Source organism: Aphelocoma coerulescens, chromosome 1 (assembly GCF_041296385.1).
Source record: "Aphelocoma coerulescens isolate FSJ_1873_10779 chromosome 1, UR_Acoe_1.0, whole genome shotgun sequence".
Classification (NCBI taxonomy): domain Eukaryota; kingdom Metazoa; phylum Chordata; class Aves; order Passeriformes; family Corvidae; genus Aphelocoma; species Aphelocoma coerulescens.
The window spans coordinates 28,376,109-28,402,047 of NC_091013.1; the positions used below are offsets into that span (position 1 = coordinate 28,376,109).

Consider the following 25,939-nt stretch of genomic DNA (forward strand, 5'->3'; position numbering starts at 1 on the left):
TTCTAACCTTGCCAAGAGCAGAAATAAAATGAGCTGTTGTACTGGAAGTGTAGAACTGCATGAGGATTTGTAACGTCCTATTTCTCGTGGTTTAGTCTTGTGTGCAGCCTGAGATTTGTGTGATTTAATGAGACTGTGATTCGTTTATCCTGTCAACCTTTAAATAAAAACCCTCAAAGCACTTCCTTCCTTTTTTGAATTACGTGTTTTTGCAAGTATGGTATCAAAAGCTGCCCCTTAAAATGAGGGAGGGGAACCAAATGCAGTAATGTCTGTTGGCTGGATTTTTTTTCTTCTGTTTTATTAGACACTATATAGAGTAGTATTATCCACTTCTCTGCGCCTCTCTGTCTTGTTTTGGGGCATTAAGAGGTTCCTGCCATCCTGTTCAGTTACACATGAAAACAGAACATAAGCACAAGCTGCTCCTGAACTCTGCTTTTGCTGGGGGGAATGGGATTAAAACCTCATTCTGTGGGTGGGAAATAATAAGTCCCACAGAAAGCCAGGCTGTGCCGAAGATGGGCATAAACTCCTGCTTGTGTTGTGTGTCCTCAGGCACCAGCCGTGCCTGTATTGTGGAGCATCCCTGCATGGGGTGTGAAGTAACATTCACAGGGGAAAATATGTGCAACTCTTTTGGGTGCTGATCCATTGCAAAGATCAGTCCAAAAGTGCCCTGGTGCAAGGGCTGTGCTCCACCTGCAAGGGCCAGGGTCAGTGCTCCAGCGTCCCCTTCCCCAGTCACAGTGGTGGCAGGAAGCAGCACATTGACCTGGGACTGGCTGCCCAGAATAAGGGGGAAAGACACAGCGTGGTTCCTGCTGCTCACCCAGGCTTCCCATCTGCTGAGGAAAATGGTGGTCTCTTTCCCATCTTGGGAGGAATAGAGTAGGATGCTCAGGTGGAGCCTTCCCTCAGCAGTAACAAGGCTCTCATGGTGCTTCCCCAAAGGGAAGGATGTGATCTTTCTGGTGGAAGGAAGTTTCCACTTCCAGTTCTCATCCCTGTGGTGCTGAGGTGTCACTGCCTCTGGCAGGTGTTGTTTTGCTACTCCACTAGCACTATGGGCATAGTTTATTTTCAGTCTTTTCTGCCTTCCTGCCCTCCGTGCTGCCCTAAATCCAGGCTTCCTTCTCTCCTGGCCCAGTGCCCCAGCCTCCCCCAGCCCCCGCTTCTTCCTCTGTGTTGATGTTCAACTCACTTCCTCCTCACTGATCTCGCTGCAGCAATAAAACTAAATACCTTAATAATGTGGTTATGTGTGAGCGGAGGATGCGCAAGTAAGTGATGGCCATCAGTCTGATCACCTCATTTCTACACCTGGCTTTTATCTCCAGCCAGCTTGATGTTTCAGTCTGCACAGCATTCAGCTTCCTAGGACCTTCATGGTGGTCAGATCCCCTGGGAACAACTGCCGTTCCCCTGCAACCTGCAGTTTGTGAGAGGGAGGAGAGCTGCACAAAGGTAGCACAGAAAAACCACGTGTGGCTCTGTGGTTTGATCTGCAGAGGAACTACTGAGGTGTAAGAGTGGAGCCTGCTGGGATGGTGTTTGTGCCCCTCCATGACTATGCAGGGGCATACTGAACTTCACTTTGGAAAAGTGACTTGCGCTGTCTTTGGATATTTGCAGTGGTTTTATATTGATGTAGATACAAGTGGATTTTTTTCCCCTGCTGTTTGGATCAAGAGACAGTGCTGTGGCAGCTGAAATATGACCAAAACCCATCCAAAACACCCAGCTGGTAGATCTGCAAGGGCAGTAAAGATGTTTCATGTGCTTCTTTACTGTGTGTGAGGGCATGCTGGGGACTGTGGCCCCAGTGGTGATTTCTGCACACATGTCCCATGGTGGAACCAAGCTCCGCTGGCATTCGCAGCAACTTGAAGCAGCCTTGAACCTTTGCAACTTGCTGTGAACAGAGCCAGGACACAGCAAAGGTGTGGCAAGATCAAATAGCTAAAAAAGAAGTCAGAAGTAGATAAGGCTGAGTGAGTGCAGGTAGTATGTGGCTCAGTGAGGGGCTCCTTGAGAGGCTGTGGGGGGTGATTTGAGTTATGCTGTGAAAACTGCTTGGCTTCACACAACTGTGTGATACTTCAGCCCCTTTGTATTTTTGATTAAAGTGCCTGGAAGTGATTTACGCTGAGGTTGAACTGAATTTCCTATGGAGCGGTATGTAGTACATTTCTATAGAAACCCTCAGTTAGAATAACAAGACTGTGGTCAGCTCATAACCAGTCTGGAAAAGCCAAAGAGGTTCAGTTGTCTCCCCTGATGTGAAATTTGTGAGGAAATCCTGGCTAGAGTGGTGAATCTCAGGGCATGTCAGAGTGAGAGCTGCTCTCACGGCTCCTGAGAAAAGCTGCTGCAGGTTGGGTAGGTGGAGGTTGACCTGTGAGATGTGGTCAGTCACTGGGAAACCAGGTTCTCCCTGACCATTGTTGTCATGTTAAACATTTCCACTGGTGGTGGGAAAGTCTGCATGTGAAGGCTAAGAGCTGGTATGGCTATTTTTACTTCCCTCCTGTCAACCCACACTTGGACAACCTGTATGTGGTCTGTGGGCTGTGGGAAAGTGATAGCTGGCTTCAGTGCCAGGATGCTTGAACGTGATGATGGAGCATGCAGACTAGATATCAGATGCACAGAAGATAACTTTGACCTTCCACTAAGCCCCAGAGATTGATGCATCTAAGCCCCTATGCTCCTACAGAATAATCTAGGGCACGTTCCTTGGCAGAAACCCTACTGAGCATTTCTCCAGCTTCCAGGTTGCCAGCTTGAGTGAGTTTTACTGCAAGTTTCACTGTATTTGGCAATTTACTTACAGCCTAAGCTCCTGGAAATGGGTCATTAGTAAAAACAAGTTAAAAAAAAAAAAAAAAGGTTGCTTCACTCCCACCCCCTTTAACTTGAAATCCTAGGTTTTATCAGAGGACCTAAGAACAAGCACACTGCCTGCCTGTGTCCTCAGAAGCAAGAACCTGAAACTACTCTTTTGAAATGCTCTGACTTGGGACACCTGGCTCACATTTAGTAGGTGATTCAGGTTAGTTATTTGAATACCTCCCAAGGAATTTTCTCTAAGTAGATAATTAAATATAGGTTTAAAAGGCAATATTGGAAAAAAAAAATTCTACTTCAGATTTCTTTGGCTGCTTTTCTTTATTTCAGAAGACAGTTTCTTCGGTTGCCACAAAAAGTACTGAATGCAGCTTGACTCCTCTGAAGGAACGAGCCAGATTTATCGGGACTAACAAGGAAGTTGTCCAAAAGAGATTTATTAATTAGGAGGCCTAATCACAGCCAGTAAGACAGATGCCCAGGCCATCCACAGGCTGATATACATCTTTTGGCAGTCACCACTCCCTACAGGCTTGCCTGTCTATTGCTGCCTACTGTATGGCTTCCACCACAGAAATGATGTGATAACACTAAAACCAATTTGGCACTTTCCACATGAGAGGACCAGTGTGTTCCCCACCCTGGAAATGCAGCCTCCAGCTGTCTTGCCCTATGCCAGAGGTTTCTTAATACTCTGGAATTAGCTGACTAAGAGATGAAGCAAACTAACGGAGCATTTGCTATCTGTTCAGGCTGCCTAAGCTTTCCATCAAATAATCCTTGGTCTCATTCTCAGCCCTTTGGGAATGGTTGCCCACAGCTAACATTTGCTACCCCAAATAACCCTGTGGTGACCTTTGCTGCAAAGCTGCAGCTAAGAAAAACCCTGTTTAACATAACAGTGCACATCTTAGCACATCAACTTGAACCATCCTGACCTCTGAGCTGCCAGGGTCTGTACAAATTAATTTCAACAATAGACAGTGTTGAAAGGAAGGAATGTTTCAAAGGAATTAAAAAAATCTCCCTTATCCATCTCTTCTCATTTAAGAAATAGTCAGGAGGCCTACTTTAGAAAAATGAAAAGTGCTCCTTGTTGCAAAACAATGGGCTTTATAAAGGGAGGGGGATCTCTTTGGTTTCTTGCATCTTAGCATGGCAAAATGAAATTTCCCACAACTGGGTGCTGCTTCTGGAAAATCAGCCTTTAATTTCCACTGGGGAATTGCCTTTATTTCCTGGGATGCCTCAAAGTTACCATTGGGGTTTTCCTTTCTTTTTCATAGCTGCTGCTAATACTTCTATTAAGCAAATAAGTTAACTCTTCCCACTTCACTGGTTTGTACCTTGCCTCATGTTTTCCAGGGCTTTTGTGTGAATGACCAGACTGGGAAAGGAAAAAAAGCCATTCTCCATGTGGCAGTTGGAACTTAAATCAGTTAATGATTGAAGGAGCCCATCAGAAAGGAGATATGTAGGGAAATGAGGTCTTCAGCCTCTGGGGCAGACAGGCTTATCACTTCTGCTGAAGAGGAAGCTGGCTTGGGTTAAGTCTCGGGTGCTTCCCCCAGGGGTAGACTTATTCCTCTGCTCCTCCTCTGCAGCAGCTTTGACTCCAGCAGTCTGTAAGTAGGGAGGATTATTACAGCAGGGGGGTGAAGTTGGAGACAATGAGAAATGCTGATGATAATTTAAAAACTTGTGTAGAATTGCTTTAACAGTTTGAAAGCTGTATGTTGAGCATAGATAAAAGAGATGGAAGCTTATTCCTAAAGCATCCAGTGGACTTCAATAATTACACCCATGAAGCCACCTGTTTTTGTTTATTTAGCCAGTGTAGTTCGTTGCAATTGTCCTTTCTGGTTTCCTGCACAAATGCTTTTCTCTTTGCAATTGACATGTGCTGCTGAAGGCAGCACAGGGCATGAATCCAAGTGTATCCCCAGATGGTACAGAGGAAGATACCCCCATGAGCAGCGGAGGGGTCTGCTGCCAGCAGGAGGGTGGTGGGGAGCATGTGAAAGGGCTGCCCTCTCCTCCCAAACATTTTCAAAGCCAGGGACTGCGAGGTGTGAGAAGCTGCAAGGGCTGAGGGGGAGAGGGCTGGATGTTTAGTGTAGAAGAAGATAAGGTAAACCGATATTTCTCTGAACTTAGTGCAGCTTTCCACACACAGCCTTTAAGATCCTGTGAGGTTGTAGAGGTCCTCTTGCAACTAATACAGTAATGACCTTGAATTTGCTTCCAGCTCAGCTGTACTGCTGGAGGACAAGGCATTTCTTGTGAGCAAAAAACATTAAAGCAGCACAGAGATTTGCCTGCATAGCTCCAGTCTTCAAGAGATTTGGGTATCCTTTTTGAGGCCCCACTTGCAACGAGGAATTGCAGATAAGCTTCTGCAGTAGTTAATGTGTAAAGTTTTTGGATTTATTCCCACTGGTGCCTCTCCTTTTGCTTGCAGTGTTGACAAATATACCGTTGGATGCCTTTTTTTGGGGTATTTTTTGGGTATTTTTTTGCTGCACAAAGAAGGTAATCATATGCATGCTTATATGTGCATGCTGAGCAAGATGAGTGTGCTTTCATGATGTGACTGCTGTGGGGGGCTTCGGGGGGCAGATATTAGTTTGCTTTAATTTGAAAATAATTAATAATGTGTCTCAGTCCTTTTTCAGATTGTAACCTGAATACTGAGTCTTGACTAATTTTTTACGCTGAGGCAGTCTGCTGTGCCAAACATGTATGATCACAGACAATTAGAAATTTTTGTAGTCTCACACCTGAATTAAGGCTAATCCTTTCTATTTATTAAAAATGGGCGGGGGGGGGGGAAATGAGCAAATAGTAAGATTTTGTTACAGATTATCTTTAAACTGTGTCTGCACTTGCTACGTGACTCACTGGAAAATATTAGTAACCTCTTCCTTTATAACTTTGACTTCCTGCAAGCTTATCTGTTAAAAAGATCATGTGAGATGCTTCCATTGCAGATCCTGTAAGAAATGTATATTCAGCAGGAGAAACATCTGACTGAGCAAAGACTAACTTACACAGTGGTTTGGAAGCCATGTGTTTAAAAGTGCTGGGGAAACACATCAGGGAAAATGATAAAAAGAGATGAAAGCAGATCAGATGGGTGAAGAATGCTGATTTAAAAATGTGAACCATCTGAACACTGATGAGTGGGCAGGTTGCAGTAACTTCAGGGCAGACCTAACTTGCACAACAGCCGTATACTGTAAGGCAACTCCCACAGGACATCACCTGCAATGATTTAAAATTGGAAGGTGTGGGAGTGTTGAGGTACTGCAGAGAGCAATCTTGCAGCAGCAGAGTGCAAGGAGGAAATGGGTCAGTTGGAGTAATAGCTTTCTTCCACGTGGTTTGTGTGAGCCAAGCCAAACGAATGTGGAGCACTGGGTTATCACAGCCATGATTTTTTTTTTTCAGTGTATTAGAAATTGCAATGAAATTTGGTCATCCAAGCATAACTTTATGAATCCTCTCTCTGTTTGGACACTGCACTGAGCCCAAAAGTCAACTGTCTTTGTCTAATGTTCTAGGCTTTGTCTGGATCATTAAAATAGACTGTGTTTGGAAACGTAATAGTGCGGTCTCACATTCTCAGGAGGTCAGCAGAAACACAGCCTGAAGTATCTCTGCTAATACCACCTGCGGTTTGTTCTCGCCTCTGCATTGTGGTAGGCGATTTCCCCATTTGTGCTGAAACAACTGGATGTGTGACCACACCGAAGTGGATAAAGGGGCTGACCCACTTAGAAAAAAAACCCAACAAAACTAAAACAAAAGTAACCCCTAACATGTAATTCCCCTGCTGTATCTGTTCCATACACAGGGGTGTTGGCAGCAGCAGAGGCACAGTGCAGGAACGAGGGACAGAGAAGGGAACATCTTACACTGGTGTTACTGCTGGGTTCTTTTTCATGTGAAAACACAGTCTTAGTTACAGCTTCGGTTTAAGGTTTGCACTCAGCTTTGATGTACTTTAACAGCTTGCAGAAAGGTGATAGCGTGTGGTAGCTGTGGTTTTGGTCCCTCCTGATGGCCAGTGTGAGCAGGCAGTGTGTTATCAGAGGCATGTAAGCTGTGTGTGCTGTTTGGATGTGATGAAGTGGTGGCTCCTGAGGTGCAGGCTGGTAATGAAATCCAAGCTTGCTCCTGCTCCCATTCCCCTTTGCTAATCACAGCTGGCTGGTACAAGTGGCTCTTAAGTCCTGCCATTAAGTGGCCATTAAAACAAATGGGTTAGAAAGAAAACTCCAGAAAAAGGGGCTTGGCTTGTTTTTAATTCAGATCAGGTAAGTGATCTGACACTAATCAGTACACTGAGTTACACTACAGTGTAGCAAGTGAGGCTGACAATGACTGGTGCAAGGGAGGTGGATGGGAAGGCTTATGGTGGGGAGGGCTGGATTTGCTTCAGTCAGGCTTGTAACTGATAGTCACACCATTTGATTAAACAAGTGAGTTCGTGTAAGGGCATAGTGTGCTCGATGGTCTAGCAATGTGTTATGTATTTTCCTTGGAACACAGCCCCCTCAGTCAGACTTTGTTTCATTTGGACCATGCATCCCTCCACTAATGCACAAGCAGTCCAAAACCCCCAGGTATTAGTAGGGCACATATTTCCAGGTCTAGGTCTGACATTCTCTACCCACTCCCTTTATGTAAATCTCTATCTTATCATAAAGGAATGTATTTAGATAGTTGTGCCACCCATCCTCCTTTTTGGAAAATACAAAACCCTTGGCACAACTGTGAAGTGCTCAACTCCTTCATGCCACTTCAGCATGCATGCAGCATCTGTAGCAGAGGTACAGGAGTCGTTCTCACTTGGATCTAGTACTAGGCAACAAATGATGTAGCCACTGCTGCGGTGCCACTTCTTACCAACTGAGGAAGAAGTTCCCCTCTCACCCACTTGTGTGATGCTCTCCCCTTCGCCCCCGATGATATGCACAGAGCACCACCATCCTTTCCAGGCTGTGGGCAGAGGAGGGCTGCAGCTTAGAGCCAATGCTCCCTGCCTGGTCCCTTTGGAGACGGGCTTGCTCACAGTTCCCCTGCGTAAGGACTTTCAGTGGTAAAGAGAAGACAGCTTATATTGTACCACTGTGCATGCAGCCAGACATGGATTTTGCTTTTGCTCTCTTAATGCTACACTCGGTGTAGCAGAAGCAGGCAGGCACATAATCTCCCTGAAGGCAGGATCCAGTGTTACTGTAGAAACTGGCCACCAGCTTCTTTTGTAGCTAGCAGCTGTCACGGTGTGGTTACAGCCAAAGCGTGTCGCTCCTACAGTGTCTGCAGGCTCCGGAGTTCTGTTTCTGCTACTGCATCCTTTGTGCTACTGCTTGGAGATTAATTCTGCACCATCTATCAATATGCGTTAACATATTCTGAATTGTATTTCTTTTTAGAAAAAATTTTAATAGTGTTTGATGTTCTTTACAGGTTTCATTTTCCTTCACCAATACTTCAAGGCACAAAGGAGGTGGTAAAGGCATTGCCATGAAACCTAACTTGAAGCAATGGAAACAACTCATGCTCTTTGGTATCTTTGCATGGGGTCTGCTTTTCCTGGTGATATTCATCTATTTTACAGATAGCAACACTGCTGATCCAGTTCCAAGTTCCTTTTCTTACATTGAAACTAAGAGACTTTTGCCCCTTCAGGGCAAGCAGAGAGTCATCATGGGAGCCATTCATGACCCATCATTCTCTGAAACCATTGATGGGAATGAGGTACTTCTTAATGAAGATCTCCTAGGTACTTTTAAATCAGGGACTGGAAATTCTAAGAAATGGACTGTATTGGAAGAGGCCTTTAGAAATGAAGATGAGTTTTTTCCATCCCAGTTAGGAAGAAAATCAAAAAGGGCTTTTTACCAAGTGAACGAAGATTATTTATTTGCTGCTGGTCAGCCTCATTCACACAACCACCTTCAAGAGATAGAAAAATTCATTTCAGCTGACATGAATAATCCAAAAGGAAATATTTTACAGAACAACTGGAGCCATCAGAGAAGAATGAGGAAAAGGAGCACAAGGCATAGGAGAGGCCAGATGCTTGATGAATCTGATGACTGGGATGGGCTGTATTCCACAATGTCGAAATCCTTTCTTTACAAGCTTTGGAAAGGGGATGTCTCTTCCAAGATGCTAAACCCTCGACTGCAGAAGGCGATGAAAGATTATTTGAGTACCAATAAGCATGGGGTGCGGTTCAAGGGGAAACGAAACTCCAAGTTGACAGGAGACCAGCTATTTTGTGAGCTAAAAGAAAGAGTGAATGTGAAAACAATAGATGGCAAGGAGGCTCCCTTCTCCACTCTTGGATGGGAAAAGCACGTTCCCCAAATTCCACTGGCCAAATTATATACACATGGCTTTGGGAGCTGTGCAGTAGTTATGTCTGCTGGTGCAATACTGAACTCCTCTCTAGGGGACGAAATAGGTGGGTGAAATGCATCTCTTCCTGTGTGTATGTGTATGTATATGTGTGTGTTAAGGTTTATCTTCCAAAAAGTTCATGCTTCTCCAGCAGAGATCTGTCAAGTCTGGTTGTTGTCTCTCACCATAGTTGCATGAATGTAAACTAATGAAGTTCAGTGAAGCTGTTCCCTTTCAGAACAATATAACTGAAAGGAAAATCAGGCCTGAAGTCATAATCTAATTTAAAGAAAACAGTGATGCCTTCTTATCATATTGCAGCTTGTATTATGAAGGAGGCACTGGTTTCATCAGAACTGCCATATTCAACAGTTGTCTGCAACCTGCATCTATTTCTTCAGCAGATTAGAGCCATGTTCAGGTTTTATTCTGCAAAGCTGTGTTGTACTGGTCTTTATTTTGCAATGGCTCATGAGAAACTGCTGTTGTATGGCTGTCCCAGACATTTTTCTCCATGTTAAGAAGCAGTAGTGTCCTCTTCATCTCTTGCATGTTTAGAGTTCACAGACATATAGAATTCAGACCCTTGAGTAGTTTCATGCACTGAGATCAAGTCCCCTGGCCTCTTTTCTGAGACTGAATTTAAATGAGTTCAAGTATCTTCACCCATTGTTTTCCCATCGCTGCACTGAGTCAGTGAGGTTACAGGTGAGTTGAGATGTCAGTGTCACTCAGAATTCCTCACCTCAAGGTGGGAGCTTTGTGGTAACTATTCAGAAATGGATGGTGGGGCCATAAAACTAATCCAGGTCAGTTTTATTTTTCTTTTCAAAAATGAATGCTACTGCTTGTGTTAACGTCTCAGTATTTCTTCATTTTAGTAGTACATGTGCAGTATGCTAAGAGTGTTCGAAGAAGGATGAAATGTATGTCTCAAACTTGTTTCTGGAACAAGAAGAGTTATTTCCTTCAGCTCTCTATAAAAACCTTTTGAGGTTCACTCATTAATCCTCCCCATCTTCCAGGACTTCACATCCCAATACTTGCTTCATCACACTGTATCATCTCTTTGACACAGATAGGTTTCCTTTAAATCTCTGGGATATGTTGGAGCTGCTAGGGTTATCAAACTACTATAATAGGCTTCCAGCACAGCAGAGGTGCCCAGCTGGCCTGCAGCCAGAGTAACCTCCAACTTCACAGGAAGACTCACTGATTTAGAAATCTTCGGGGTGAAAGAGCTTAGCAATTCCTACCTTCTCCAACATATTATCTTTGACTGAAACAATCTTCTGTCAGTGTTCCCCAGTGCACCCTGTTTACACCAGTATGGAGTAGTGCTGTACTGTAGAATCCATAGCACATTGTGACATATTTACATAATTACATATTACAGCACGCTTCAAGTCATATTTGCACACTCAGGTGCAGCCCAGGTACGGACTTGGGTGCTTGACATGGTACCTGGGGCCTGCTTGCTTCTGTGTGTACCTATTTCCTTAGGAAGCTTCTGGGCACAGAAGTTTATGCTATTTTCTATGGAAGAACTTTGGATTTAAATGGGAAATTGTCTTCTCATGCTGCCTAAAGGGAGGAAGATGGGGTTTCAAAAAACCTACATAGAATTTTCAGATCTCATACATGTGCAAGGAAGTATTGGGCCACCAGGAATCACAGGATGTTGTTTCTGTGTCTCTCAGGCTGTGGGCAGATACCTGTGACTGAGGAGAGGATTTGGCCCAGACTGTAGGGGGCCAAGTGACTGCTTACAGCACTGGTAGACAAGGGGGAGCGATTTTAAGCTAAAGGAGAGGAGATTTAGATTAGATATTAGGAAGAAATTCTTTACTGTGCGGGTGGTGGGGCACTGGCACAGATTGTCCAGAGAAATTGTGAATGCCCCATCTCTGGAAGTGTTCACGGCCAGGTTGTATGGAGTTCTGAGCAACCTGGTCTAGTGGAAGGTGTCCCTGCCCCTGGCAGGGTGGTTGGAACTAGATGGTCTTTATGGTCCCTCCCCACCCAAACCATTCTGTGATTCTCTGGTTTATTCTCCCAAGAGAAAAAGAAAAATGCCTGTAAAAGAAGCAGCAAAGGACATTTCCCTTCATAGGCCTTTAGCTCCCTCTTCTGTGTTCCTATTAGAAACACAAGCAAAAATGTTAATTTGTGTTCTGCCTTTTGCCCTCCTCTCCCCCACTCCTCAGACTGCTTTCAAATGAAAGTAGGCATGGAAATATGTGCAAGTATAGCAAACACTTCCATCATGATCACGCTATTAATTGAGAGAACAAATTATTCTGGCATCACAGGAAGTAACAGGGAACTGTGATCAAACCCCAAACTTTATCTTTAAAATGCTTATCTACAAATATGTACTAAGATTAGAAACAGTTTACTTAAAACCAGCTATAATCAGTGTTAAGCTGTGTCCTGGTTGTACATTTTTGGTGAAGTAGAAGTTTTTCATCTGTATGCAAAGAACCAGCATGACTGATGTTGGAAATGCATCACACTGTCTCTCAATTAAACTGCAAACCATACAATTCTCATTTCATAATCCACTTCCCAGTTCTCAGGCAACAGATTGTCTAAAAGCCATCAATCACAGGTCCAGATTTACTCATTTAAATAAATGAATTCATTTAAATTCATGACAACAAACTTTTGTTTTTCTTTTCTTTTTTCAAATACGTGGAGCATGTGCAGCTTCTGTTGATTTCCTCTAGCTCCTACACAATCAAGATGCTTGGCAGATGAAGTCTAGGTGTTGAGGCTAGGGCTGTCCCTGCCTGGGAAACAGAAAAAACTTCTACTCCTTAGGTTCTGAGGAGCTGGGCTTGGTGGGCATCTCACAAAATCCCTCTTTTCGGACATGAGTTGTTAATGCAAACATGAATGTCTGAAATCAGGATGCTGGCTGCATGCCACAGTGTTTCCTTGTATGGAGTACAAGAAGTGCAGAGTAAAGGGGGGAAAATATGAAAGATCCCAGTTTTATAGGATTAGGCCAAGACTCCACTGAGGCATGTTGGTTATCTTTGTAACTTTTGCCTCCTCCAGTTTTTGAGCTACAGACAACACATTTTAAGTGACTAGAGATGAATAGCTGTACAAACTACTGTGGGTTAAGGCATTTCATGCCTGTTTTGCCCTGAATCATATTCTTAGCTTCCATCAATGGAAGGGATAAAAACAGACCAAATAGAAGGCTATCAACAGGGGCTATGTGTTTCTGGACAGTGGATAAAATGTCTTGCTTTCCTTCACACATTTTGGGCTTTGAAATCTCCTTAAAGAAGCACTGGGAGGGTGATTATCTCTTATCCAATGGAGGCTTGTGTGTGGTGTCTACCCTTGATCCATACTTGACCTAGAGCTGCTTTCTGTTCTCCATGACTCCAAGGTCAACAGCTTGTGGAGAAACTTTGACAGTTCAACTCTGTAAGATCTTTGCTACCAAGGGATCCTCAGGTTTCTTTGTGTGAGCAGATGTGTGGGCTAGCTTCCATACAGAGGCTCTTTTAGATTTCTACTAAGCTTGATAATAAGAACACAGTATGATTAATAGATTTGGGGTAGTCTGAGATTTTCGGGTATTATAAAATACTGTGAAACACAAGCTTATAGTTAAGCATTGTTATTCATTCAAATGTGCAATTAGATATCCCTGCAGTTTACATGCTTTTGCATGGAGTAATTCTCTGTAAATTTTGTGATAGAAGTAGTGAGCAATTGTGTGTACTGAGTGTACTAATAATCTTCCCACACTAAGTCTATCCAATTAAGAGAAGTGTTTTAGCATTGCATGCTAAATTAATAGATGATTCTGAACTTTTTTCCCAGTAGGCTTTTATGTTAATAGCATATGGCAGATGCAAGGGGATTTTTGTTTGTGCATAGTAGAATGTTCATCGTCCTTAGAATATCCAGATTAGGACAAATGTGTATAAGTTTTATATTAGTTTAGATAACTGGTTTTATTTTACTGTTCTGTATACTAAGAAAAAAGAGTTACCCCTCATTTGTGCTCCTAGATTCTCATGATGCCGTTTTAAGGTTTAATTCTGCTCCTACACAAGGCTATGAAAAGGATGTTGGAAATAAAACAACTATGCGGATCATTAATTCTCAGGTAAGATCTTCCTTTTCTGAGTTCACATCAATGTCTCTTCTGTGCAATATGGCAGTAAGTTAGTAACCTCTGAAAAACTGTCAGGTAATAAAGGGAGCAGGTAGTGATTCAACAGTCATGATGCAGAGAAGGTGAAAGTTTTCCCTTACGGGGGTGTTTGCACTGCTGTCAGCATAGGGTGGTTGCCATAGATACTCAATAGCCTCGTTTCAGAGAACTGGTTTGTGAAGTTTCTCGTGTGAACTGATCTGTAAAGACTCTGCAGGATGCCAGAGCTGTCAGTACAGAAGACCTTGACTGCACTGCCTCCAGGATCTTCACAAAGTTCAGGCTGTGGCAATCCCAAAGCTGTTTTCTCATATTTTCCAGTTCCCCAATTATTTCCTTGCTGGAAGGCAAAAGAAATGGGAACTGAGTTGTGTAACTTTAGGCAAGTCATCATTGCTTAAAGATTTGGAAAGAACTAGTAAAAAACTTTAATGTGCGCTGGGTGTTACACATCAGGTGAGTTTGTTCATCTGAATGGAAACAAGAGAAAATGGGATTTTCCATGTATGGGTGTAAATAAATAATTGTGGCTTGAGCTACAGTGACACCTTATGGTTGAGATTAGTTTTTCAGTTTCAAAAATGCTATTGCCTGAATTCCAGTCTTGGGCAAACCAAACCTCTTTCCTCTTTATGAAATACAGACAAAAAGTCAGCAATAGAATTTCTGTGAAATTTTATGACATACCAAAATGGTGAGTTTACTTAGTCAGCACCAGGAGCATGGTTTGCCATGCAGCATGCTCTACACATATGAATTCTTGTTGAAGGAGTGCAAAATTTTCAGTTACTGTAATTTTTATGAGTTCGTTTTTCCTTCTATTTTGAGTGACTGCCCATGCAAAGTCTGTTCTTGGTGGGTGTGTTTTTTATGTGTATAAGCTCATGTTCTTTGCCATCGAATAGAGGATTGTTCACTGTCATTCTCTTCACACTCATTTTGTAGGTCTTTGTGAGGCTGCAGAACAGACTAGATCTTTGAAGTGAGATGGGTTAAATATACCTCCTATCCTTTGTTTGCGAGAAGAAAGCAGAAATATCTTATTCTGCCTTTAGTGCTGAAATCAGTGTATCAGGGAACATGGATTTTCATGTATTTTATTTTACTTTCTTTTGTTTTGTTGGGTTTTTTTTCCTTTTCTTTGATGGTTCTTCATTTTACTGTTAGCCAAAATGTCCTGACATTGACCATGCCTGAACTCCTGAGCTGGGCTGGGAGAAAGATTTAGAAACTCTTCATAGTTTACTAGACTCAGTACGCTCTCTGTAGAAGAGAGAAATATTCTCAGGGAGTGATCTGAGCCTTTTTAGCTCCCCAGCAAATTCAGAGAGATGAAATGGCTAAATTAGCTGCTCTCCATGCAGGGCAGACAGGGGTCCTCTGGCTCCAAGAGCTGCTGGAGTAAGTTCCCACTGGGATGGTAATGGAGGGTCCCACGGTCTTCTCTTCTGCTCTGTGTAAGGCTTGCTCCCCATAAGGCCTCTCAAGAAAACAGAGGGCATGGCTGAAGTTCTGGCCAGGTCAGCTCACATGGCTTCCTCACAAGTCTTTCTATTCCCACCACCTTTGTGCTCCTTCAAAGAGGTCAGAAGCCATCCATGATAATCTGACCGCCTGCTGAAAAATCAGCCTTGCCTCTCTGAGAGTGAAATCTGCACAGGCCACTTGATGGAAGTTGCTTTCTCCACCAATACTGTAGCTGGGTTACCTATACAGGTTTACTGACCCTCCTCCCCTCCTCACTGTTGGGAACTCCTGCATGCACTTCATTAAAAGGCTGCTGTGACCCCTTCTTCCTTCTTATTCTCTGCTGTGAAAGCCCAAAGGACATGAAGGAAGCCTGTGCAGTGGCAAAAGATACTGTTATTACAGAAAAAACTCATCTCATACATATGAATGCAGGCTCACTGAGAGCAAAATTTGTGTGGACAACACCTCCAGAGGACTCTTGCTTACTGAAAGGCAAGTAAGAGCTCCTTTGTGTGGTAACTGTGGAACCAAGCTTTTAAAATCTTGACCTTATGGTCAATTTACTGTGTATACTCAAAAAAGGAGTTTACATTCTGAGGTGAAAATTGCTCTGAGAAATGAAGTTGGGGATGCTGATAGCAGTATGACTAATTTTGTTCTTACTGTAGAAGGCTGATGGAAGTCATTAAACTCAATGTTTATGGTAGGAAGAATATTGCTATGGCAACAATATTATTTTTCTGAAGAAAAATATGCATAATCAAATATGGCTCATTGAATCCTAAAGGGAAATGAAAATTACTATGAATTTATTTGTCTGGAATGTTGATTATTTTAACAGCTGGAACAAAACTCATGCTGTTTTGACCTATGCTGAACCTGCCTGACATTGGATGCACCAGGAATCAAAGAGATCTAGTTAGACATGGAGGGAGTGGTGGGAGGATCAGGAAAAGTACTGGGAGATGCAGGAAGGAGTCGTATGAGAGCAATAGATTAGAGCAAAATGACAGTTAATTCAAAAATAGCCCTGTTACATGCCTGTTGTTGGAATTGTTTTTCTAGGTATACCAATTTGTACAGTCATGGTCTAATTTGCATTTTTGGATTGAAATGAGACTGACTTGTTGTGAAATGAGAAAGCCACGAAAAAGGTGTTTGGGGATGGGTGGCAGGAAAAAAAACCCTTGGGGGCTGTAGCCCTTCAAAGAAAGCTGCTCTGTGTCCAAGAGGATGCCACAGGCAATCTGAAATACTGTAGCTTTCGTTTTCAAGTTCCAGAATACACGGTAATGTTGATACACAATTACGCAGCATCTCAGGTGGTCCCATCACATCCCTCACAGATGGAGAATAATTCAGCATACTGCTACTTCAAACTGTCATGAGTGCTGTTTATGGCTAAGCTTTTTTTGTATATTTTTTTAACAAAACAAGATGCTTAAAATCAACCAGAACTGAAGCATAACAAACAGCAGCGTGGGTAGGACTGTTCACTTGAGAGAAGGATTTTGCCAGTTTTCTGGATCACACTTGCTTTTAATGCTGTGCAATTCTTTACATCTGTGTTTGCAGATTCTCACCAATCCAAACCATCACTTTGTCGACAGCTCCTTGTATAAAGATGTTATCTTGGTAGCCTGGGATCCTGCTCCTTACTCTGCAAATCTGAATGTGGTAAGATATCCACTTAGACCTTTCTTCCCAGTTAGTTGAAAGTACTGGAGAAAATTAATTTACTACTTTAATCTCCCGGTTCTCCCTTTTCACAATGAACCCCAGGTTCATTCAGTGGAGAATGCTATGTCTATAGTAATCGGTCTAAATTTGTTTATTGGTCAAAAACTTTTTAGTAGCCAGCATTTATACTGGAATGGACTGTCTGAGATGCTAGGATAGATGAATGATGGTGTTTGTTTTATAAAACATTGCTATTTTCACATAACAGCGAGTTTTCTCTGTGCTTGCCAAGGAGGGAACATTGTTATATTTCAGAAGGAGGTTTTATCAGGAAAGGTGAAAAATTGCATCAATTTTTCCCCATCTTCCCCTCTGCCTTCCCAAACAAAACACAACATCCTAGTGAAAATCTCTCTGGGTGCCTTCCCTATTTCCCTTTATGTCCACTGCCCCACAGCCATCTGTGCCCTGCCGTCCACCCCCTCACTGAGAGCAGCAGATGTCCATCTGGTTGTCACTGAGGGAGTCTCTACTTTGGCTGTTGCTGCAGCTCCAGTAGACAAGTCGATCTGATGGCTTTTGGCACAGGGAGCTTGGAGCTGAGCAGGCTGCAAAGTAGAAAGTAAGCCTTCATCTGCTGAACTCCCTTAGCAACAGATGCCAGAGGCTGCCTGCTTCCTACGCAGGCTGCCATCAGCCTGCGTCATGTGCTGCTGCTGCCTCCGTCAGGGACAGGGATGCTTTCAGAGGAAGACTCACCCCCAGGCCCAGATATCATGTCAAAGCTCTTTGAACCTCTTCTTTAATGTGGATCTGTGAGGGGAAAAGTGTCTTGGCTCATCCCACAGCCGTCAGTTACTTATTGGGAGTCTCTGTATGAAGAAAGGAAACAGAATAGCCCACAGTAAGGAATGCCTTTCTAGCAGAAGCATCCACCAGTGCAGGCTGCTTTGCTACCTTTGCTTCTGTTCTGCAGAACCCAAATGAAGCCAGTTTATGCTGTTGTACATGTAGTTTAATACTATTAAAAAACATCTGACTTTTTTCTTCCCAGTGGTATAAGAAGCCAGACTACAATCTGTTCACTCCCTACGTACAGCATCGCAGGAAGAATCCAACCCAGCCATTCTACATCCTCCATCCAAAGTTTATATGGCAGCTCTGGGACATCATTCAGGAGAACACTAAAGAGAAGATACAGCCCAACCCTCCTTCTTCAGGGTTTATTGGTAGGTGTATCAAAGATGGTCCCAGCAGACATGTTAGATTAAAACAAAAATTTAAACGTATACATTGCATGAGGATCAAATCCATACATATGTACTGTTTGTTCTTGGTGCTCTATACAGAAACAATGACTAGCAAAAACACACAGTATGAGAACTAGAAAATAGTTGAGTGAATTTGATGTTCTGCTTTCTTGCCATTCACATCCATAGTATACATACCATATATATAAAGCATATATATATATATGAGAGATTTGTATTATTCCACATTAATTTATCTGTTGAGGACCTACTTAATTCTGAAGTTCCTCGTTGGGATCATAGAGCAGAGAATCCTCAGACAACAAGTGAAAGCAAATAGCAGATCATAAAGGCAGGATGCAATCAGTGGCAGGCTGAGCTGTATTGCCTACATAGGCCAAGGGCTTCCAGTGCTCAGTCTGAGCACTTCTTTTTTCACTTGAAGCAAGAGTGTTTCACTGCATTTTTTGGTCCTTCCTTAGTATTTCTTGGAGGATAATTTGGCACTGTGCCCACAATTCATACAGCAGAACAACTTATCTGATGTACAACAGGTCTTGACTGTGAATATCTAAAGGATGCAAGTAGTCAGAGTGGCAAGGCTGAGTCAGGGACATCCTTGCTTACACTTCTGGACTCAGGGCAGTAGAGCTTCAAATACCATCTTCTGCTTTGGAAACTCCATCCTTTCCTCACTGACATTGTGATATTGTTCTAGGTATTTGCTGCAGTCAGAAAATGGTTTGGTTTTTTTCTTTGTATCTGAATCTGAAAGCAAAGACACCTGAGATTGCATCTGATATGGGAAAACCAGTTTTGAGCATTTATCTTGGGTTCTATATGCAGTAGTGGCATCCTAGGATACTGTGGAGCACACCAAAGGCCTGAGAGAGGGTGCAGAAGCTCCCAAAGGGATGACATAAAGGTGTCTGGGAGATGCCCATCTATGCCTTGAGTGGGTTATGCATACCTGGAACATGAGTGGAAAATAAAGGAGGCCTTGTTTGTTGTATGAGGGGGGCTTGGTAGTTGGTTACTTCTTGAAGTGAGATATTTTTGAAACCTGCTTGTAAAAATTCACAGGGAGAAGACAGCTCATGTGGAATGATCTCACCAGCTGCATTCACATTTTGCAAAAGTGTTTCTTGTAGCAATGAAGTTGTTGATAAAAATAGGTTAACAGCTGCTCATTGTAAGAATAGTGAAGAGGATCATTGTGCTGTCAATCTGTACTTTCACCATACATAAAAAACACTTCAAAAGCTTTCTTTGAAGAAATGGAATTAATTTCACTATGAGAATAGAACAGCAATCTTCAATCTCAAATCTGAATGTTAGTGACAAAAAAATATCCTTCAAGCAGAGAAAGCTTTAAAAATGTCAACCATTAAACAAGCAAAATTTTAACAACAAAAGCTGTACAGATAAATATACTCTGTGTACAGATGCAAATTTGCTGCCTTCTCCTCGAGTGGGAATTTTATTTATATTGTTCTTTCCCAAAGAGCAGTGCTTTTGGTATGCTGTTACTCACTTTAAAAAAACAAGGTAGTAAGACAAGCTTATGGGATGTCATATCCACCTAATTTCATAACTAGCTACTGTTCTGATGTATTTTAATTATTTTACTATGGAGAGTCTTCCTGTTTTGGTAACCTTATTGAATTAATGCCTATGCACTGCACATGTAACATCATCTTACAGAGGTAGCACAGAAACAGCAACTGCATATTGTCAGGGACATAAAGAGCAAGATAAAGCATACAAATATAATGCAGCTTGGCAGGAATCTGAAAAGTCATGTTGGTCTTCAAGTCAAATAATCCTGTTGGAACTGAAGCTGACAGACACAACTGAGTGCACCTGTATGAAAGAGGTATCCTGAATATTGAGCTTCTACCTGATTCTTATAAAATCTATAAAATTATTTCCTATAGAATTAGTGGAAAGATTGAGTAAGTGATGGCCATCATAAAATATGAGTATCTTTATTTCAAGAAGAGAAAATAATTGATTAAATTACTTTTATGACACTACTAAATGCCATTGTGCTTAAAACAGCTATATGAAGGAAAATAGGCTGTTGTTAAATACAGGGTCTGAATTTTCACAGAGATATATTATATTCCTGAATCTAAGCAATTTCTAGCATGGACCATGATGATTCTAATCATATAGAAAAGGTTACAAAAATGATTCTGTGTCAAGTGAGGCACTTTTGTTTTGAGCTTTTTGGCCTTCAGTAGGCCCGGTTTGCAAAATTGGATAAATGTATAAATTAAAACATGGAAGCATAAGAATGTTTCCTTTCACAAATGTCAAGAATGTTTTAGCATGGTCTTACACAGTTTCTTCAGTAATTACATTTTTCACCTGACAATTGCATCTATTTCTGCCTCTTAGCACTATTTATAAGAAACTGAAGCTTCCCAAAGGGAGGATGTTGGTGGAATGTGTCCTCACAGTGTTCTTCTGCAGCAATGAGTCAGCATCCTTCCACAGTGACTGATGTCAGGGGAATCTTGTAACATCGTTAATAACTGTATTACAGTACTTAAGTCACAATATTATTAAATCTCTCACAAAGGGGGCCAGTGGGGAAGAGGTAGTCTCACGTGCTTTGATTTTAGAGGAATGAGAGAGACAAGAGGTAGAACTTTTCCCCTGGTTTTTTCACTTCATTGGAGTTAGGGAAAAAAATGTTTTTTGCACTTCCTTTGGGGTATGGGGTGTCCTATATCTGCATAAATTCTGTCTGGACTCCCTGCCTTCTTAAAACTCTGGTATGTCAGCTCTGCACCAGCTCAGTGTTGCTGAGGAGAGGCAGTAACATTTGACAGCTGGTGGCTGGGGTGAGGGAAGCACAGTACATGTCCCAGCTGTAGAGGGGAGAAGAGAGGATGGGGAGAGCAGGATTGGTTGAGGGGGGGACAGTTCGTGGGTAAAGGTCCAAGAGGGTAAACCAACCTTTTGATTTTAATCTGGGGGTCGTTTTTGGTTTGTTTCCTGAGACACCAGCATGGACTTTCCCTGGCTTGTAACTTTGCCTTATGTGGCATGTCATAGCCTAGCTAATGTCCCTCCTCGTTATAAATCACTTACTCTTTATATTCCTATTTTAGTCCTTATAAGAGCTTTGAGAAGCCATTCCTTCATATTTTTGCATCATTTTTGCAGCTGCTGCCTTCATGCTTCTAAACAAATCTGCACAGTATTCTCATCATCTTGCATTAGCATTAGGCAATTGCCATGGTGGCTTTTCACAGTTAAAGTTGTTGGTTCACATTTGGCTGAAATATAAGTTTGCTAAATGAGTATTGATATGTTTACATCTCATCTTGGACTTGGATCTATGCCATTTTTCTCAGAAGACATATAAGCATCTAACCACCAAACCTCAGATTTGGATTCCATGGGCAAATCCTAAATTAGCACTGTTCCTAGGGAAAGATTTGTCCTACCCTTTGGCAACAGAAGTAAGTCACCTGTTAATAAGTCTTTCACTGTAAAATATTAACTCAGTCTTCCTCCCCTCTTTCTGTACATATCAAATTTCAGTTTTTAATTGAGTCTGATAGTATATAAAGTGTCAGTCTCTGCTTGTTACCATTCTGCTGTAAGAAAAGACTGTTCCTGTACCATCTTTGGTAGCCAATGTGAACAGCCTATTCTGACCTTAAATTCTTGTCATCTGAAGACCAAGAGTAAAACTGCTGAGTATCTCAAGAACAGCATTCTGTGTTCACTGGATGGGATGGTACATTAGCATTCAGAAGTTTGGGGGTTTTTTAATACTGTCGAGATTATATAAAGGCTTTTCTGTGGAGAGTTTTCTCCTGTTCACTGTTTACTTAGTGGATTTTCTATAAATTCCTACTTACCACAGTCCATCAGTACACTTTGCTAATTTACCTCTGAGAGGTGACTTTAATTGAAATTCACATTTATATACTCTTATAGAGCAGTGACTTCTATCTTTTAAAGCTATCTGAAAGCTGTGACTGCAGTACTTTGGGTTGTTTTGGGTTTTTTTTACTCTCAAATCAAAACATGAACTGTGTAGATTCTTACATTTTAGGTTGTCTGTGTGGGTGGTAGTTTTGCTATGTGCTAGAAATTTTAGCATAACATACAATCCACTGAACACAAAATAACTAAGCCCAGAGTACTTTGTTAGTGGGAGAAGGGAAATGTTGTTTGAGGCTTTACAGTTGACATTACAGTTTTAACAGTTATGCATCATTAATAGTTGGTAACATTATTTTTATCTTCATTTGCATGCATCAAGACAATAGTACAAGCAAGGCTATCATTATACTGCAACATTAGCCGGTCGTTGTACGACAAAGAGCTCAAATTTAAAATGGCTTCATTGCGTGTTGCATAGAAGTATGCAGCTGATCTCCAGCTCTGCTTAGAAAAAAATGCACTTTCATGAACTGAAAGAAACAATTAGACATTTCAAGAGTTGCCTTTATTGCTGTTTTTCAGCTGTTCTGCCAGCAGTTGGTACAGGAACAGAATAATGCGTGCTCTTTCCAGCTCAGTGTTGTTCAAGTATTAGCACACAAATAAATAATACCTCCAATACAGAAGCTTCAAATTATTCTTACTCTAATAAAAAGCACACTGAAATTTTAGTATCTCCCACTTCCCAATATGCAGACATAAAAGAGCAAACTCTCCTCTTAAATCACATCAAAAAAATCTTTATTATTCTAGTGTATCACCCAAAATTAAATACATTTAGAATTACATTATATTTCTGGTCAGTATTTTCCAGTCTGTGCTCATATTACAGAATATATTACTGTGATTAATGTAGAGCTTTTTGCATTCACCAAGTTATAAATATGTCATTTTCTAGGTCTACTATATAATGCTAGTATCTATACATCAAAGATGACAAGTATTGCACAAATTATTAAGCTTAGGCGCAGGGCCATTTGGTGACAATTCCTTGATAAATAATTTGGTCTTCTTGTGGTTAGTATTTCTCACATAGTTCATGAACTAAACGAGGTAAAAGAACGGCTTTTTGGAAACAAAGTGCTTTAAAAAGCCAGAACTACTTTTACTGCATGTTCCAAAGATTAACTGAGGCACACTTTTCCCAGTTTCAAGGAGCTTCCTGTGGTATCTGCAATCCAGTCAAGAGAGACTACAGTAGTAGACTATCATATAGAAAACTATATATTCTAAATGCTTTATGCTTATTTGTAATACTTTTAAGTACACAGATTATCAAACATGAACTTATACTAGTATATCTTGCTAAATTATTTTCTGTAGCTGAATTTACGATGTGTGTGAAATGAGACATTATGAGTATAATAATCAGATTATGTCTATTTAAATGTTTGCAGCATCTTTTACATTATGTTAAAATGATTCTGTGTTCTTGATGAATGTTTGAGTTACACTTATAATTCTAGATGCTTTCATACAGCATCTGTTGATTCAGGTATATTAAACTCTATTTTATTTATTTGTAAACTAGAAAACATTCTTTTTAAAATTAGAGTGCTAACCACAAAGCTTAATCATACCATGCAGTATTCATGTTGGAAAATTAAAACCATTGGAATTACTCAAATTGCCAGGAACAAATCGAAAAAACATTTTTTTCTTTTGATTAGAATCCATAGTACATGTTCATTTGTAAAAACCATCCATGCAAGGAATTTAATCTTCATATAACTGGTTTTAATGTTCTCGGTGCAGACTGTAAAAGCTAGGTTTGTTTGTGCCAATTGGACTGATTTTAAACTATACCCAACACTTCCTAACACCACAGATATTTGCCAAGTAGAAAAAAATAAAAGTATTACACTACACTTGATCTTAACAAAAAAGCCAAGAGATAACACACTTTTCTAAGGATTTTGAAATATTAATATATAATATTTCAAAACACTTTAACTGTTTTAGCATCTACTATTGTACTGTTATAACAAAGTTGCATTTGACTGTTTCTCTGACAACCACATCATTTCTTTGGAATAATATATTTTATAGTATTTTTAAAAGAGTATTCTATGCTCTTGATTCTTTTTTTAACTTTTTTTTTTGGTGTCCAGGTGGGTGTTCATGAACATCGCCATTCAACTATAAAACATTCACAAAGCACACCTTTGAATATTCTACCATGCTACAGGCAGAATTATTTTGCATTTTTCCATTTTTACAGTTGTAATTCAAACGGGACTTTGGAAAATCCAGCAAGGGTGTTGGAAATAGATCAGAGTGGCCTATGCAGAATTATCTTCGGGTGTGGTTTGGAATGCATGGTAGCACCAGTTATGTTTGTCAAAGCTAAAATCAGGCTGGATACCTTGACTTTTTCCTTAATGTGAAATATGGATTGGATATTTAAGATCTAAAAAGCTTTTTGATGTTTAGATGCTATACACAGCCTATAGGCTTTCCCTTTCAGGTTTTACATTTTCTTAAATTGTGCATGTCTACTGGTCTTCCCTAAATACTTTGTAATTCTCTGCTTTTACTCCCATTCCTGTACCTTAATATTACGAATTCTGGAGAAAAAAAACAAAAACATCTCACTTCAGCTTAATCCTTGTACATAAAATTGCTCCATGTTTATGGTCCATGTCTGGGTCAGTGAGAAAGCAGAACTTGTGTGTCCTAACTTCAGCTGTTTCCAGTGCAGGTCTGGATTTGTGTTAGTCACCCTCAGACATATTAGAGCAAAAAATAGGTGCCTCTTAAATATTACTGTGAGCCCCATAGTGCCCTAAACATGTGAAATTTTTATCCCATACTGGGAGTACACTATCCATGCTGTCACTCAGGCTTCCCCTAGAGCCAACAGAAAAAAACCAGGAACTTCTGGGAAATGGCTTGTATGATCCATTAGACATGTACTTCTTCCTAAAAGTGCTCACTTTCTTCTGCTGACAGCAAAGGAGCCTCTGATAACTATCTCAGGTGTGGGTAATTGCACCAGAGGCACGTTTGTTCATGCCTTGTTTTTATTTCTTCTCACAGTGCTTCTGGAAAAGCCAATTATATTATTTTTCATGAAGCTCCAAAAGCTACTTACATAGAGTAGAGGAGAAGGTTCTTGATAGCCAAGTGCCAAACTCTTATTTTTGGTTTCTGTCTAGTCAGTGGAGACGAACAACACTTAAAGGAAAATTCTCTGTAAGTGAATAATTCAACACATCCTAAAGGACACATCATAAGTAAGTCAGATGAGTTTTGCCGTAGAAACCTCCTGCATTGTCTGTAAAGAATGCTTTAAACCAGAAAGGTCAGAGATGGGCATGAACATCTCAGTAAGATTAACTCTGTCCAGACTATATATTGTGTTGGGACAATGACAGTCTCATTCTGTTTATTAATAGCTCCCTAGGTTGTGTGTAAGACAGTCTGTGCTGTTTTATACGTAATAATTGCACATTGACTGAAAATTAACATAAAGATTGTTAGCAAAGACAAATATTGAAGTGTATCATATGGAAATTCTTCACCCTACAGGCTATCAAACAATGAGGTTTTCATTCATACTGATGCTCCTGGAGGAGCGTTGAGATATGGAACAAAGTCGATGTAGATGATGTTAAATTGGCCAGGGATGTGAAAAGTACACAGACAAAAGAAATAAGTACGTAACATACTCTGAGGGCAGTACTGGGATAGGAAATAAACAAGGCACACTTTGACACTACAGCTGTGGGAGAAAATGCCAAGAAATTCAGCCACAGAAGAGAAACCTAGGAAACAGTAACACAGAAAGAAATGTGTAAAGATAACTAATGGGAAGCAACATGGGACTTCTCAGAATAGACAGGCAAGAAAAATGATTTAATGGAACCAAGATTAAGTCAGAAAGCAGTCAGGCACATACCTCTTCTTTATCTTTGAGACTGCATCCAAAACATAAAAGTTCAAACATAATGGAAAAAATATTTTGGGGGTTATGTAAGTGACAAAAACCTATTGGTGATTTAAAAATCCTAAAATATCACTGAAGCTAAGTGGAGGAGAAAAGGGAAGATGGGAAAACTGAGTTGTAAGGTAGATGAAAATATAGACAGCTTGGCACACTTATACCTGGTGGATACAGATG

At 41.1% G+C, this 25,939-nt stretch overlaps 1 protein-coding gene across 6 annotated transcripts in view; it reads left to right on the forward strand.

Annotated features, from left to right (window-relative positions):
* ST6GAL2 (ST6 beta-galactoside alpha-2,6-sialyltransferase 2) overlaps positions 1–25,939 on the forward strand; it is a 48,401-nt gene that overhangs the window by 17,389 nt on the left and 5,073 nt on the right. For 3 of the 6 annotated variants that reach the window (XM_069005058.1, XM_069005014.1, XM_069005024.1), the window contains 4 exons: positions 8,326–9,328; positions 13,302–13,399; positions 16,493–16,594; positions 17,652–17,826. In XM_069005058.1, coding sequence (XP_068861159.1) covers positions 8,383–9,328; positions 13,302–13,399; positions 16,493–16,594; positions 17,652–17,826 — 1,321 coding nt within the window. In that variant the 5' untranslated portion in view covers positions 8,326–8,382. Of the gene's footprint in view, positions 1–5,321; positions 5,383–8,325; positions 9,329–13,301; positions 13,400–16,492; positions 16,595–17,651; positions 17,827–18,930; positions 19,403–23,927; positions 24,242–25,939 lie in introns of those variants that run through there. The other 3 variants (XM_069005051.1, XM_069005040.1, XM_069005032.1) reach the window with 3 other exon arrangements.